The sequence below is a fragment of the Stigmatopora nigra genome, chromosome 6 (genome assembly GCF_051989575.1).
Source record: "Stigmatopora nigra isolate UIUO_SnigA chromosome 6, RoL_Snig_1.1, whole genome shotgun sequence".
Lineage (NCBI taxonomy): Eukaryota > Metazoa > Chordata > Actinopteri > Syngnathiformes > Syngnathidae > Stigmatopora > Stigmatopora nigra.
The window spans coordinates 1,997,630-2,011,432 of record NC_135513.1 but is presented as its reverse complement, the minus strand read 5'-3'; the positions used below and the strand labels follow the sequence as shown (position 1 = coordinate 2,011,432).

General features: G+C 38.5%; 1 protein-coding gene across 19 annotated transcripts in view; it reads left to right on the top strand.

The window, feature by feature from the left end:
- Positions 1–5,756: 5,756 nt before the first annotated feature.
- The window catches only part of LOC144198439 (P2X purinoceptor 3-like), a 205,747-nt gene continuing 197,700 nt past the window's right edge, over positions 5,757–13,803 (top strand). For 12 of the 19 annotated variants that reach the window (XR_013326709.1, XR_013326710.1, XR_013326711.1 and 9 more), the window contains exons 1-2: positions 5,784–5,952; positions 6,112–6,234. Coding sequence is in view for 12 of the 19 variants with exons in the window: in XM_077719457.1 (XP_077575583.1) it covers positions 6,113–6,234 (122 nt within the window). In the remaining 7 variants the exon portion in view is untranslated. The other 7 variants (XM_077719449.1, XM_077719448.1, XM_077719450.1 and 4 more) reach the window with 7 other exon arrangements.

The window sequence follows — 13,803 nt, the reverse complement described above, 5'->3', positions numbered from 1 at the left end:
GGAGATAGATAGAGGGAGATAGATAGAGGGAGATAGATAGAGAGGGAGATAGATAGAGGGAGATAGATAGAGGGAGATAGATAGAGGGAGATAGGATGGATAGAGGGGAAGATGATGGATAGAGGGAGATGGATAGAGGGAGATGGATAGAGGGAGATGGATAGAGGGAGATGAGATAGAGGGAGATAGGATAGAGGGAGATAGATAGAGGGAGATGGATAGATGGAGATAGGATAGATGGAGATAGATAGAGGGAGATAGATAGATGGAGATAGATAGATGGAGATAGATAGATGGAGATAGATAGAGGAGATGGATAGATGGAGATGGATAGAGGGAGATGATAGATGGAGATAGATAGATGGAGATGATAGATGGAGATAGGATAGATGGAGATAGATAGATGGAGATAGATAGATGGAGATAGATAGATGGAGATAGATAGATGAGAGGAAGAGATAGATAGATGGAGATAGATAGATGGAGATAGATAGATGGAGATAGGATAGATGGAGATAGATAGATGGAGATAGATAGATGGAGATAGATAGATGGAGATAGATAGATGGAGATAGATAGATGGAGATAGATAGATGGAGATAGATAGATGGAGATAGATAGATGGAGATAGATAGATGGAGATAGATAGATGGAGATAGATAGATGGAGATAGATAGATGGAGATAGATAGATGGAGATAGATAGATGGAGATAGATAGATGGAGATAGATAGATGGAGATAGATAGATGGAGATAGATAGATGGAGATAGATAGATGGAGATAGATAGATGGAGATAGAGATAGATGGAGATAGATAGATGAGATAGATAGATGGAGATAGATAGATGGAGATAGATAGATGGAGATAGATAGATGGAGATAGATAGATGGAGATAGATAGATGGAGATAGATAGATGGAGATAGATAGATGGAGATAGATAGATGGAGATAGATAGATGGAGATAGATAGATGGAGATAGATAGATGGAGATAGATAGATGGAGATAGATAGATGGAGATAGATAGATGGAGATAGATAGATGGAGATAGATAGATGGAGATAGATAGATGGAGATAGATAGATGGAGATAGATAGATGGAGATAGATAGATGGAGATAGACTAGATGGAGATAGATAGATGGAGATAGATAGATGGAGATAGATAGATGGAGATAGATAGATGGAGATAGATAGATGGAGATAGATAGATGGAGATAGATAGATGGAGATAGATAGATGGAGATAGATAGATGGAGATAGATAGATGGAGATAGATAGATGGAGATAGATAGATGGAGATAGATAGATGGAGATAGATAGATGGAGATAGATAGATGGAGATAGATAGATGGAGATAGATAGATGGAGATAGATAGATGGAGATAGATAGATGGAGATAGATAGATGGAGATAGATAGATGGAGATAGATAGATGGAGATAGATAGATGGAGATAGATAGATGAGATAGATAGATGGAGATAGATAGATAGATGGAGATAGATAGATGGAGATATAGATAGATGGAGATAGATAGATGGAGATAGATAGATGAGATAGATAGTGGAGATAGATAGATGGAGATAGATAGATGGAGATAGATAGATGGAGATAGATAGATGGAGATAGATAGATGGAGATAGATAGATGGAGATAGATAGATGGAGATAGATAGATGGAGATAGATAGATGGAGATAGATAGATGGAGATAGATAGATGGAGATAGATAGATGGAGATAGATAGATGGAGATAGATAGATGGAGATAGATAGATGGAGATAGATAGATGGAGATAGATAGATGGAGATAGATAGATGGAGATAGATAGATGGAGATAGATAGATGGAGATAGATAGATGGAGATAGATAGATGGAGATAGATAGATGGAGATAGATAGATGGAGATAGATAGATGGAGATAGATAGATGGAGATAGATAGATGGAGATAGATAGATGGAGATAGATAGATGGAGATAGATAGATGGAGATAGATAGATGGAGATAGATAGATGGAGATAGATAGATGGAGATAGATAGATGGAGATAGATAGATGGAGATAGATAGATGGAGATAGATAGATGGAGATAGATAGATGGAGATAGATAGATGGAGATAGATAGATGGAGATAGATAGATGGAGATAGATAGATGGAGATAGATAGATGGAGATAGATAGATGGAGATAGATAGATGGAGATAGATAGATGGAGATAGATAGATGGAGATAGATAGATGGAGATAGATAGATGGAGATAGATAGATGGAGATAGATAGATGGAGATAGATAGATGGAGATAGATAGATGGAGAAAGATAGATGGAGATAGATAGATGGAGATAGATAGATGGAGATAGATAGATGGAGATAGATAGATGGAGATAGATAGATGGAGATAGATAGATGGAGATAGATAGATGGAGATAGATAGATGGAGATAGATAGATGGAGATAGATAGATGGAGATAGATAGATGGAGATAGATAGATGGAGATAGATAGATGGAGATAGATAGATGGAGATAGATAGATGGAGATAGATAGATGGAGATAGATAGATGGAGATAGATAGATGGAGATAGATAGATGGAGATAGATAGATGGAGATAGATAGATGGAGATAGATAGATGGAGATAGATAGATGGAGATAGGTAGATGGAGATAGATAGATGGAGATAGATAGATGGAGATAGATAGATGGAGATAGATAGATGGAGATAGATAGATGGAGATAGATAGATATAGATAGATATAGATAGATATAGATAGATATAGATAGGTATAGATAGGTATAGATAGGTATAGATAGGTATAGATAGGTATAGATAGGTATAGATAGGTATAGATAGGTATAGATAGGTATAGATAGATATATATAGATATAGATAGATATCTATCTAGATATATATATATATATATATATATATATATATATATATATATATATATATATATATATATATATATATATATATATATATATATATATATATATATATATATATATATATATATATATATATATATATATATATATATATATATATATATATATATATATATATATATATATATATATATATATATATATATATATATACCGACGGACAGACGGACAGACGGACAGATGGACAGATAGATAGATAGATACTGATGTTGATTATGTTTTGTTATTGTTTTGTAATTATTAATAATTCCAAATTGTCTGTCACCTTTAGACATTCCAAAATTCACGGAAAAATAAGTTGCACACAAATGTAAACGAAATAAAAACTTTGACAACCAGTCAACTGAAATATCAGGGTTATATCATGAATAACTAAAGTCAAATGTTACATATTGTTCCTTTAATTGGCGCATGTCAACATCAAGCCTTTGTAACAATGTAAACAGAACAGAGGGAAGTAGAAACAAAATAGTTTATGCACATCTCATTACTCCTCAGTTGTTGCAAATTCGATCAAGGAGAGCTTCTGAAGATCAAATCTTACACCCCTCAACTGTAGAGAGGCTAAGTAATGTATCTCAATTGTATTATTTAGGCATCTTGAATTTCTCTAGGATTTCATGAGATCAAATGTCAGAATTTCAGTTAGTCCATAAAGCATTGTAAGACTGAGATATCATTGTTTCACTATTTTTTCAAGGCCTTCAAGGCCTTCTCTGCTCACCTAAGAAATATCTGAATCACAGACTAATGTTAATTATATTTTGTCCAAGAGTACTTATTAAATAAATTCAAATTGTCTGTTCTTTTCCTTTCATTGCCTTTCCCCCTGATTGTACTGCTTCTAGATCTTTGTTTTCATATTGAAGCATTTAACCAATCACATTTCAGCCCTTATTTATTTCCAGGGTCAGAAATCTGCCTTAAGGCCTTCACAATCAGTTCTCCAGGCTCTGCTGCATAAAATAAGCGTTGATAAGACTGTTGCTTTAACCAATCAGAATTCAATTTGGTGACACCAAGGCCTTCTCGCAGGCGTAGGCAAACGTCATTGCCTTGTCGCAGGCGTAGCGATACGTCATTGCCTTATCATAGGCGTAGGGATACGTCACTGCTTTCACCAACTATGATTGGCTAGTGATAAAGTGGACTAGCTAAAGCTACCAAAGTGTACCTGGGGCGAGCTGCACAAGCAAATATATTGTTGTGTTGATTTAATAGCGGTTTTGTCAATGAGAACCAAAAGACAATTGTTGCGCTATTAAAAATTCTCTTTTGAAAAATGGATGTTTGGAAAATAAAAGATTAGGTTTACACACTTAGAGAATTTGAAGAAATGCAATCACTCGACTATTAGGATCCGACAGCCATTTCTGGCCACCATAAAAAATGTAAACTCTCACGGTTTGGGCAAACGTAGCGAGAGAGTCTTAACATATACACACACTTATACACCCAAAAATCACACTTTATAAGGATTATAGATAGATATGATTATTTTTTTCAAACTCAAAATATAGAAATTCCTTGCAGTGCTGATTGGCAATGTCATTGATCATCTCCAGCCAGTGATGGCATAGCGGGGCATGTTATCGTGAATAGTGTTGGATAACATTAAGATAAAAATACAACGTCGCTTTACGTCTACTTTATGTATTCTCTCCATTTTATTAAATGTTTTTTTCAGTACAAACCAATGCTGGTTACTTATACAAGCCTAAACATATACACGCACTTATAAACCTTCAATATACTTATATAAGCCTTAAATATAAAGTATAATACAAAATATAGCACTGAATCAACTTCAATTTCAACAATTTCAACTTATGAACACTTTCAACTTAATTAAAAAGCGCTCGGAACCTAATTCTTTCTTAAGTAGGGGAGCATCTGTAAGACAATTCTACACAGAAAGGTCACCCCAACACACTAGCATGCACGCATGTACCCATACTCACACTTAACAAAGGGCAACATCCACAAAGAGTCCTCAATGCCTAAACCCCTCAGCGGAACATTGAAAGTCTTCAAGCATAAAAAGTGAACAGGCTAGCTCAGACATGGGTAAACTACAACCCGCGGGCCACATCTGACCCGCTAGGCTTTTTAATCGGGCTCGCCACCGTTGTCTAAATAATATTTTTTTTCCAAGATGGCGCCATCACGCGAAAGCCAGTGGCAGTAGCTCTGTCCACTCTTATTTTTTTCGTGTTTTACAGCCCCTCTATCTTTTTTTTAAATTACATTTTAATATTTATTAATACATTCCATTTTACTTTACTTTGTACTTTATACTTTAATGATGAGTGATGAGTATGTTAATACTTTATTCCTTTTTTTGTTTATGTTTCATATATACTGTTAACGGATGCAGTTTTTTATATGTATCGTATCTGGTGCTGACCCGGCCCATCTGTCAAATTATTTAAATCAATGTGGCCCCCGGGCCGAAAAGTTTGCCCACCCCTGGGCTAGGTAAATAGCTAAAATATAACAATGAATAAAAAAGGTCAATGAATCACAAAGATTTGGCTCCCTCTGAAGATTTACAAATGTCGTCTGTATTTGAATTTTCTTTTCTTTATCCTACAGATGTAATTAAATGATAGGTGCAGTCCATCAGTTATGGTCTGCATAAAAGTCCCTATTTCCCTATATAAGGGTATTTTTTTACTGCATGAAAAACCAAAAGTTGGAAATTGATATAGAGGGCTTCAAAACTTCCAATTATTTTAAATTTCCATTCTATTTTTAAAGGGTTGAGATTGGCTATATGTTTGGACCCTAGAGGGCAGTAGAGTGGATGAAAGTGGGTGTGGGTCCATTATTGGAGAGAAGAAATTGCATCTAAGACTTGGTCGCTTGAAGGATAATACAGAAATAAAGAAGAAAAACGTAAATTGGACTTTACCTTGTTCCTAACGTTTGTTCCCTTTGGAAATTAACAGCTTGTAATTCTGTAGATTTTCAGATCTTCTAATTTTGGATCACACTCTTTTAGGTGTGTGTGTTTTTTTAAGCCTAAGTTGCATTGGTTTCGGCACCAAATGAAGATATTTCTCCACACTTCTACAATTGAAATGCAGCAAACACTTGAGGATTAATTTAGACTCTGCGAATAATTTACATGTGGTATTTGTGTTTTTTTGCATTGTATTAGCATGTGGACTTGCATAATGGACTTCTTCACTTATGAAACCACTAAGTCAGTGGTTGTGAAGAGTTGGACAATTGGCGTTATCAACCGAGCCGTCCAACTTCTGATCTTCTCTTACTTCATTGGGTAAGTAATAATCTATCACAAAGAATAAATGAAAAAAGATTCCAAAAATTAAGGCTAAAGTTAAATGATTAAAAACAATTCCTTTTATTTCATTTGAGTCTAATGGCAAATTAGCGTTTTAATGTTCTTACTCTGTATGATGAATTAGAAGGCATTGTTCCTAGTGCAGAGCATGTTATGAATTTTATTTTATTCTTTTTAATCAGAAGGTGGCGTCGAAGTTCTGGGATTGAGGGTTCGATCACAGGTCCGGAGCTTCTTGTGTGGAGTTTGCATGTTATCCCGAGGCTTGCATGAGTTTTCTCCCGGTACTTCGGTTCCTCCCACAACCAAAATCATGTATGGTAGGCTGGTTGATCACTCAACTTCCCCGAATTATGAGTGTGGGTCTGAATATGAATGATTGTCTATCTCAATGTGCCCTACAATAGGGTGGGCACCAATTTAGAGTGTCCCCTGCTTTGTTCCCATAGTTGGCTATGATCAGCTCCAGCACACACCGTAACCTTTGTGAGGGTAAGCGGTACGGAAATGAATGAAAGTTAATCAGAAAAATTCTTGACCAATTATGTTCGAATTTAGCTTCTGGTATTCAGACCGTTCTATCTTTAATGGCAATAATTTGATATATACATCCTCATGACACACATTAGCTTAAAAAATGGAAAGTGACATAAAAACTACATGCATTGCCACATAATTTGAGCAATGATATGATAATAAATAATTAAAAATACATTAAAAAAATAATAATAATAATTTGAGACTGTCAGGTTTGCCAATACATTTCCACAAAAACATGCATACTGTGATTCTTAACCACTTCGCTCTTCAGCACAAAGCGTTTTTTGTTTTAACAAAACAAAGTTCAGAAAAATGTCAAAATTCACGCTTCAACTCGCAAGTGGGAAGCACTTCCCTGTCTTCCTCTTGCTCCTGCACAATTCCAGCATGTTCCTGGATGTCACTGCGTGGGCTCAATAGCCATGCAGCCCCGCTTCCTTTCTCCTTGATTCCCCTCATCCTCCTGTTTCCGGTTTGGAATCACTTCTGAGTTATTAAAGATGTTGCTTTGAAGCTACTTTCCTCGTTTCCCCTCCTGCTTCCCGTGACTGGGTTCAACTCCTTTTCCCGATCGCGCCACGACGACGCGGCGCAATCATAACATCAATGAGAAAGGTCGGACAACACCAAAGCAAGCAAATCTGTCACAACCGAGAACGAACATTTTCAGCACTAAATCAAGTAAAAACGTATGTCAGGAATACGACAGGACAGGTTTGACTTTCAGCATTAACTTCGATGGCGATAGAAAAGAAGGAAAAAAGAAAGGAGGATGGATATTGTGTACAGTTAAAAATGATTTTTGGTGAGTAAAATATGGCTATATTCCTAAATAATATTTCAATTGTATGAGGTTATTATTGATTATTTTTATGTCTCAGCTGTAGCTGCAGTAGAGGTTTTATAGCAATAAAATAGTTTTTGAGGGTTGGATTGATTCGCTGAAGGCATTAATCTCGATTATAACACAATTGAAACTTAAACAAATATGTACTTCATCATCCATTAATCATTTTAAGTCAGTGGGAGGAAAAACAATTGTAAATATTGTGTTGTGCCTTGACCATATCAACAGCTCGGCTCAAATTAAGATAAGATGATCGGACATGGGCTTTGTCGTCATCATCAACAACAAAAGCCTAAATGTCATCCTACTTGCATATGACGAAATTGGTAGTGCTTCTCCATAAGGGGGCGTTTTCTCGGTAAAAGACCCAAATAAATGATAATTTCGGACTCATAATTTGGCATTCTGCTGTTATGGATACATCACATCACCCCCCGAGCAGATCACTTACCTCTCACTGTCTTTAACTTACCTTCAGTCAGCCAGTAGAAGGCAGATCACCGCCTGAAGTTTTTTCATATTACTTTACCCCTAAATTATTAAACAGTAGGTATTTTGTGTCGTGTTGTCGCAAGTTGAGAGTCCTGGTGGATGTGGGGGAAAAATGTCCTTAAGCCTATTTGTCCGTACTTTGTGGGACCTATAGTGTCTGCCAGAGGGCAGCAGCTGGAACTGATTGTGACCAGGGTGGTATGGGTCCCTGATGATGTTTCTGGCTCTGCTGGGGTAAAGAGGGGTGGCAATGTCTTCCAGTGATGGCGAAGAGCAGCCGGCGATCTTCTGGGCAGTATTAATCACTTTTTGCATGGCCTTTTTGTCTGCTGCCAGCGTACCACACTGTGATGCAGTATGCCGGGATGCTCTCCACAGTGGCTATATAGAAGGTTACCAGAAGCTTAGTGTCCAAGTTGTTCCTCCTGAGTACCCTGAGGAAATAGAGTCGTCTCTGAGCCTTCTTCACTACTGCCGTGGTGTTTGTAGACCAGGAGAGCTTGTGAGATCAGGAGTTTGCGAATGTTTGCGAAAGTCCAGGATTATTTCTTTAGTCTTTGTGGTGTTCAGTGTGAGATTATACACCGAACACCACAAAGACAGTTTGTTGACCTCATCTCTGTAGGCTCATCAGGTAGAAGCTACAGCTAACAGATGACCATTGGTGTTAGACCATCAAAAGTTCAGAGAAAGGCAGAAAATTCAGAGTTATGTATCTTTCGTGATTGATAAAACTGTAAATAATTTTTTGTCGGCAAGGAGTTCAAAAATACAAATCATTACCACGTGTTGGAGCACAAACAACACATTCATTATGTGAGTTAGCCTAAAGTTTGTTTTTACACATCTCTGTGGGTTATTATAATGGATTTGCTTTCAGACTAGCACTTACAAGACAATGCTTGAGCTGTAATCTTTAGTTTTTTATAGATCAGGATGACTGCAAAGTGACATACATTGTTCGGGATGGAAGTGCAATCAAGCCATTAATCTTCAACTGCACATGCGCAACGACTAATACATGTATCTTTGGTCTACATTAAATAACCTAATTTATGTTAAAGCAATAATCTAAATGTGTTTCACTGCTTTGTTTATTAGCTTGAAATGAGACTAGTAATCGGATCATTGATATCTATGCTGTGATGTTGTTATTGAGGGAAAGCATCACGTACCCTCAAGTTTAACGTGCACTAACCTGCACTTGACCCTTGCCACTTTGTCTGGCTTAACAGAGTAATAGTCATACCTGTACATATGAATGTCTCTAGCTACAACATTTTCAGATTATGAAAGCTTTTAATATGGGAATGAGTGCCTTGAGTTATGAAAAAGATCCAAGTTAAGAAATCCCCCAAAAAATAAATGCATTTCCTTATCCATTATTTTATTTTGAAAATATTGTCAGGGATGCATTGATACACCTTTAAGAACCTCACTTTACTCTACTGGGCTCTCAGTGGCTGTCCCACAACAACCACTATCCATGTTTCAAGTTTCTCTCTTATTTACGGTTAACCGCTGTTTGTCGTCACTGAGTTCCGACTGCGTTTTCTTTGTTGAGTTGTTCCAAGTGTAGATAAAGCAGCTGCTTCTGTTTTTTATCATTATGATAAGAAAATTACCAGTGCGAATGAAAATAAGTGGTTAGCGAGAAGGATGAATATGAATTGGTCCAGAGGCATAAAAAACTCTATAGACTAGATTTAATGGAACACTTGGCAAGAAGGCAGAAGAGGTAGAAACTGTAAACATTCCAGCGGCAAGCATCAAAGAAATTCTGGAGAAATTTCACAAACTTTCAGTCTTCGTAGGAAAAACATATCCAGAGAAAATGTTCAAGGTTGATCCAAGATGGCGGTGCGCACGGGTGCAGCTGCATATGCTCTCCAGTTTGGTGTTTTGTTTTCTCAATCCTACCATTATTTACTAACATCTGCGAGGCAAACTTTTTCTACAATCGTCAGGATTTAATTACTCTCGGGAGGAGATGCGATATATCCATCATAACAGATTACCAACTGAACTACAATATCCCCGAGGACATCTCGAGACCACCGGGATTTCCGTGGATAGTCAGCTCACTCAGAGTACAACTGAGGCGGCAAAGGGAAAGAAAGCAAAAGCACGGATGGAAGGCGGGCCTAGCTGCTAAGCTAAGGCAGCAACCGCACCGAGCACCGCTTCCTAGTATCTTCTTGACCAACGCCATATCCATCACCCACAAAATGGACGATTTGGAACTTCAGCTTGCTACCAACAGCTTTGTCAGGAACTGCAACGTTATTTTCATCACAGAAACATGGCTACACCCGCAAATCCCCGTCGCCGTGGTATCGCTAGCTAGCTGGACGCTATTCCGAAATGATCGTTCGAAAGAATTATCAGGGAAAAGCAAGAGAGGGGGACTTTGCGTGTACATAAACAATGAATGGTGCTGCAAGAGTAGGATCATTAACGCTCACTGCTCCCCGGATTTAGAGCTCTTGGCAGTACGGTGCAGGCCCTTCTATCTACCTAGAGAGCTAACAAATGTCAATGTAATGGGTGTTTACATCCCACCGGATGCTAACATTAGCACGGCACTTAACATCCTGCTAACAGCTGTAGTAAAACAGCAGTTTGATCACTCCGATGGAGTCTTTATTGTCGCTGGTGAATTCAATAAACCATGTTTAAAGACTGTTCTGCCTAAGTTTATTCAATACGTAAAATGTCACACTAGAGGAGATAAAAGTCTTAACCATGTTTATTCTAATATCAAACATGCTTAGAAAACCCCTTCCCTCCCTCACCTGGCTGGATCGGATCATCTCTACCTATCCCTCACCGCCGCATACACTCCACTCCAGAGGCTAACAAGGCCACAAATAAAGATAATAAAAACTTGGCCCGAACACACACTTTCTCAGCTGCAGGACTGTTTTTCCCGCACCAATTGGTAACTTTTCGAACATGACAACCTCCAAGACTACACGGACACTGTACTTTCCTACATCAAAAACTGCACAGACAAAGTAACTATTAATAAATGGATACAGGTTTTTCCTAACCAAAAACCCTGGATGACCAAGGAGACCGCCTTTAGATCAGGGGACAAGGTACAATACAGTGCTGCCAGAGCAGAGCTGAAAAGAGGCATTAAAAAGGCCAAGGCAGCATAAACAAAGAAACTTGAGGAGCACTTCACAGGAAATAACCCAAAGAAGATGTGGCAGGGAATACGACATATTACCAATTACATTAACAATACTATATCTGTTAACGCAGATGCCTCACTAGCGGAGGAACTGAACCGTTTCTTTGCCCGCTTTGAGACCCAGCCCCAAGACTCCCACCACCACCCTGCAGCAATACACTGAAATTTCAGGAACAGGAAGAGAGACTAGTAATGAGGTCTGTGAACACCAGGAAGGCTGCCGGCCCTGACATAGTACCTTGAAAGGTGCTCAAAGCCTGTGCTGACCAGCTGGCTGGAGTTTTCACTAAATTTTCAATTGTTCCCTGGAACAATCCATCATTCCATCCTGCCTGAAATCCGCCACCATCATCCATGTCCCCAAAAAGCCAACCATTGAAAGCCGGAATGATTATAGGCATGTTGCACTCACGCCTGTGATCATGAAGTGGTTTGAAAATTTGGTCGACAGCCATATCAGGAATACAATCCCTCCCTCAGTTGACCCTCACCAGTTTGCTTGTAGAGCAAACAGGTCCACTGAGGATGCTATCGCCATTACTCTACACACATCACTGAGCCACCTGGAACACCACGGGAATTATGTGAGGATGCTTTTCACTGATTATAGCTCAGCTTTCAACACTATAAAACTGGACATTCTGACTGACAAACTCTCCCACCTTGTATCCTCTACCATCTGCTGCTGGATAAAGAACTTCTTAACCAACCGAACACAAACTGTTAGACATGGTCCCCACCTCTCTTCCTCTATTACACTCAGCCCTGGCTGCCCTCAAGGCTGTGTACTGAGTCATCTTCTGTACTCCCTGTACACATACGACTGTACACCAACCCACCAGTCTAACTCCATCATCAAATTTGCCGATGACACCACTGTCGTCGGACTCATCTCAATAGGGCATGAGTCGGCCGACAGAGATGAGGTCAACAAACTGTCTTCGTGGTGATCGGTGAACAATCTCACATTGCACTCCACGAAAACTAAAGAAATAATCCTGGACCTTTGCAAACACAGCACAGATCTGGTCCCACTACTCATAAATGGAGTGTGTGTAGACAGGGTCCAGTCCTTTAAATTCCTAGGGGTCCACGTCACGGATAGGCTCTCCTGGTCTACAAACACCATGGCAGTAGTGAAGAAGGACCAGAAATGACTCCATTTCCTCGGGGTACTCAGGAGGAACAACTTGGAAACTAAGCTTCTGGTAACCTTCTATAGAGCCACTGTGGAGAGCATCCTGGCATACTGCATTACAGTGTGGTACGCTAGAAGCACGGCAGCATTCTGTCTGCTGCCAATGCAGAGAGTGATCAACACTGCACAGAAGATCATCGGCTGCCGTCTGTCCTCATTGGATGACATTGCCAGCCCTCGCTACTTCAACAGAGCCAGGAACATTGTCAGGGACCAATACATCCCTGGTCACAACCCGTTCCCGCTGCTGCCCTCTGGCAGACGATACAGGTCTCACAAAGCACAGATAAATAGACTTAAGGACAGTTTTTTTTCCCCACAGTCATCAGGACTCTGAACTCTCATTAGCATAACATACAAACTCTTCTGTGCAATAACTTTGTGGTGTGGAATAACAATGTACAATATCTGAGCCCGTGCAAAATTTTAGAATTCAACTAGCCGGGATGTGACTTTTTATACTTTTATATTACTATTTATGTTTTTTTTTCTGGGAAAACACACTTTTTTATACACAGCTGTGTATGATCACAGGTAAGAACCAGTAGCGAGTAATAAAATGTGTGAAAATTTAAATTCCTAAAAAATCCTAAAATGTTAATGTTTGTTGTTGATTGATATTGTTAATGTTGTTGTTTGAATTCTTAATGTTGTGTTGTGTTTGTGTTGCCTACCATTTGCTTCCTCTTGTTCCCCTGCATTTCAACACATATTTTGTTTGCTTGTTATTCATTTAAGACATTAATAAATCATTTTCTTGTAATTTTCTCTCATTTTTGTGTGTTTATCATATCTTTCACAAAAAATTGGGACATTTTGACCAATTTTCAAGGGTTTAGTCGGTAGTTGTGTGAGGACCGTGGAACTTCATCTCATCTCATCTCATTGGATCTTCTTCCGCTTATCCGATGTGCATTAGCATTAGAGACACAGTTTCGGGTTTAAGAAAATGCAAAATATTTCTTCTCTGCTTGGGTGATAGAGACAGTCTGGTATGTGCTATAATTTTTCCTAAAAAGGAAAATAATGGCCGTGTGCATTGCTACTTTTACCTTGAAACCTTAAGTCCATGTTCTCCCAAAAACAGGAGCAAGTCAAAAGTCGCTTTTAAACAAATGTCCACACTCAGTGCTGCCAACAAAAGGTCATCAACATATTGTAATAGGAAAACTTTATCTGGACAGACAATACATAATAGTTATCAGTCTTGAGAGCAGTTTGAAACGCATTTTTTCATTCTGTCGGTCAATCAACATTTGTTGCCACCCC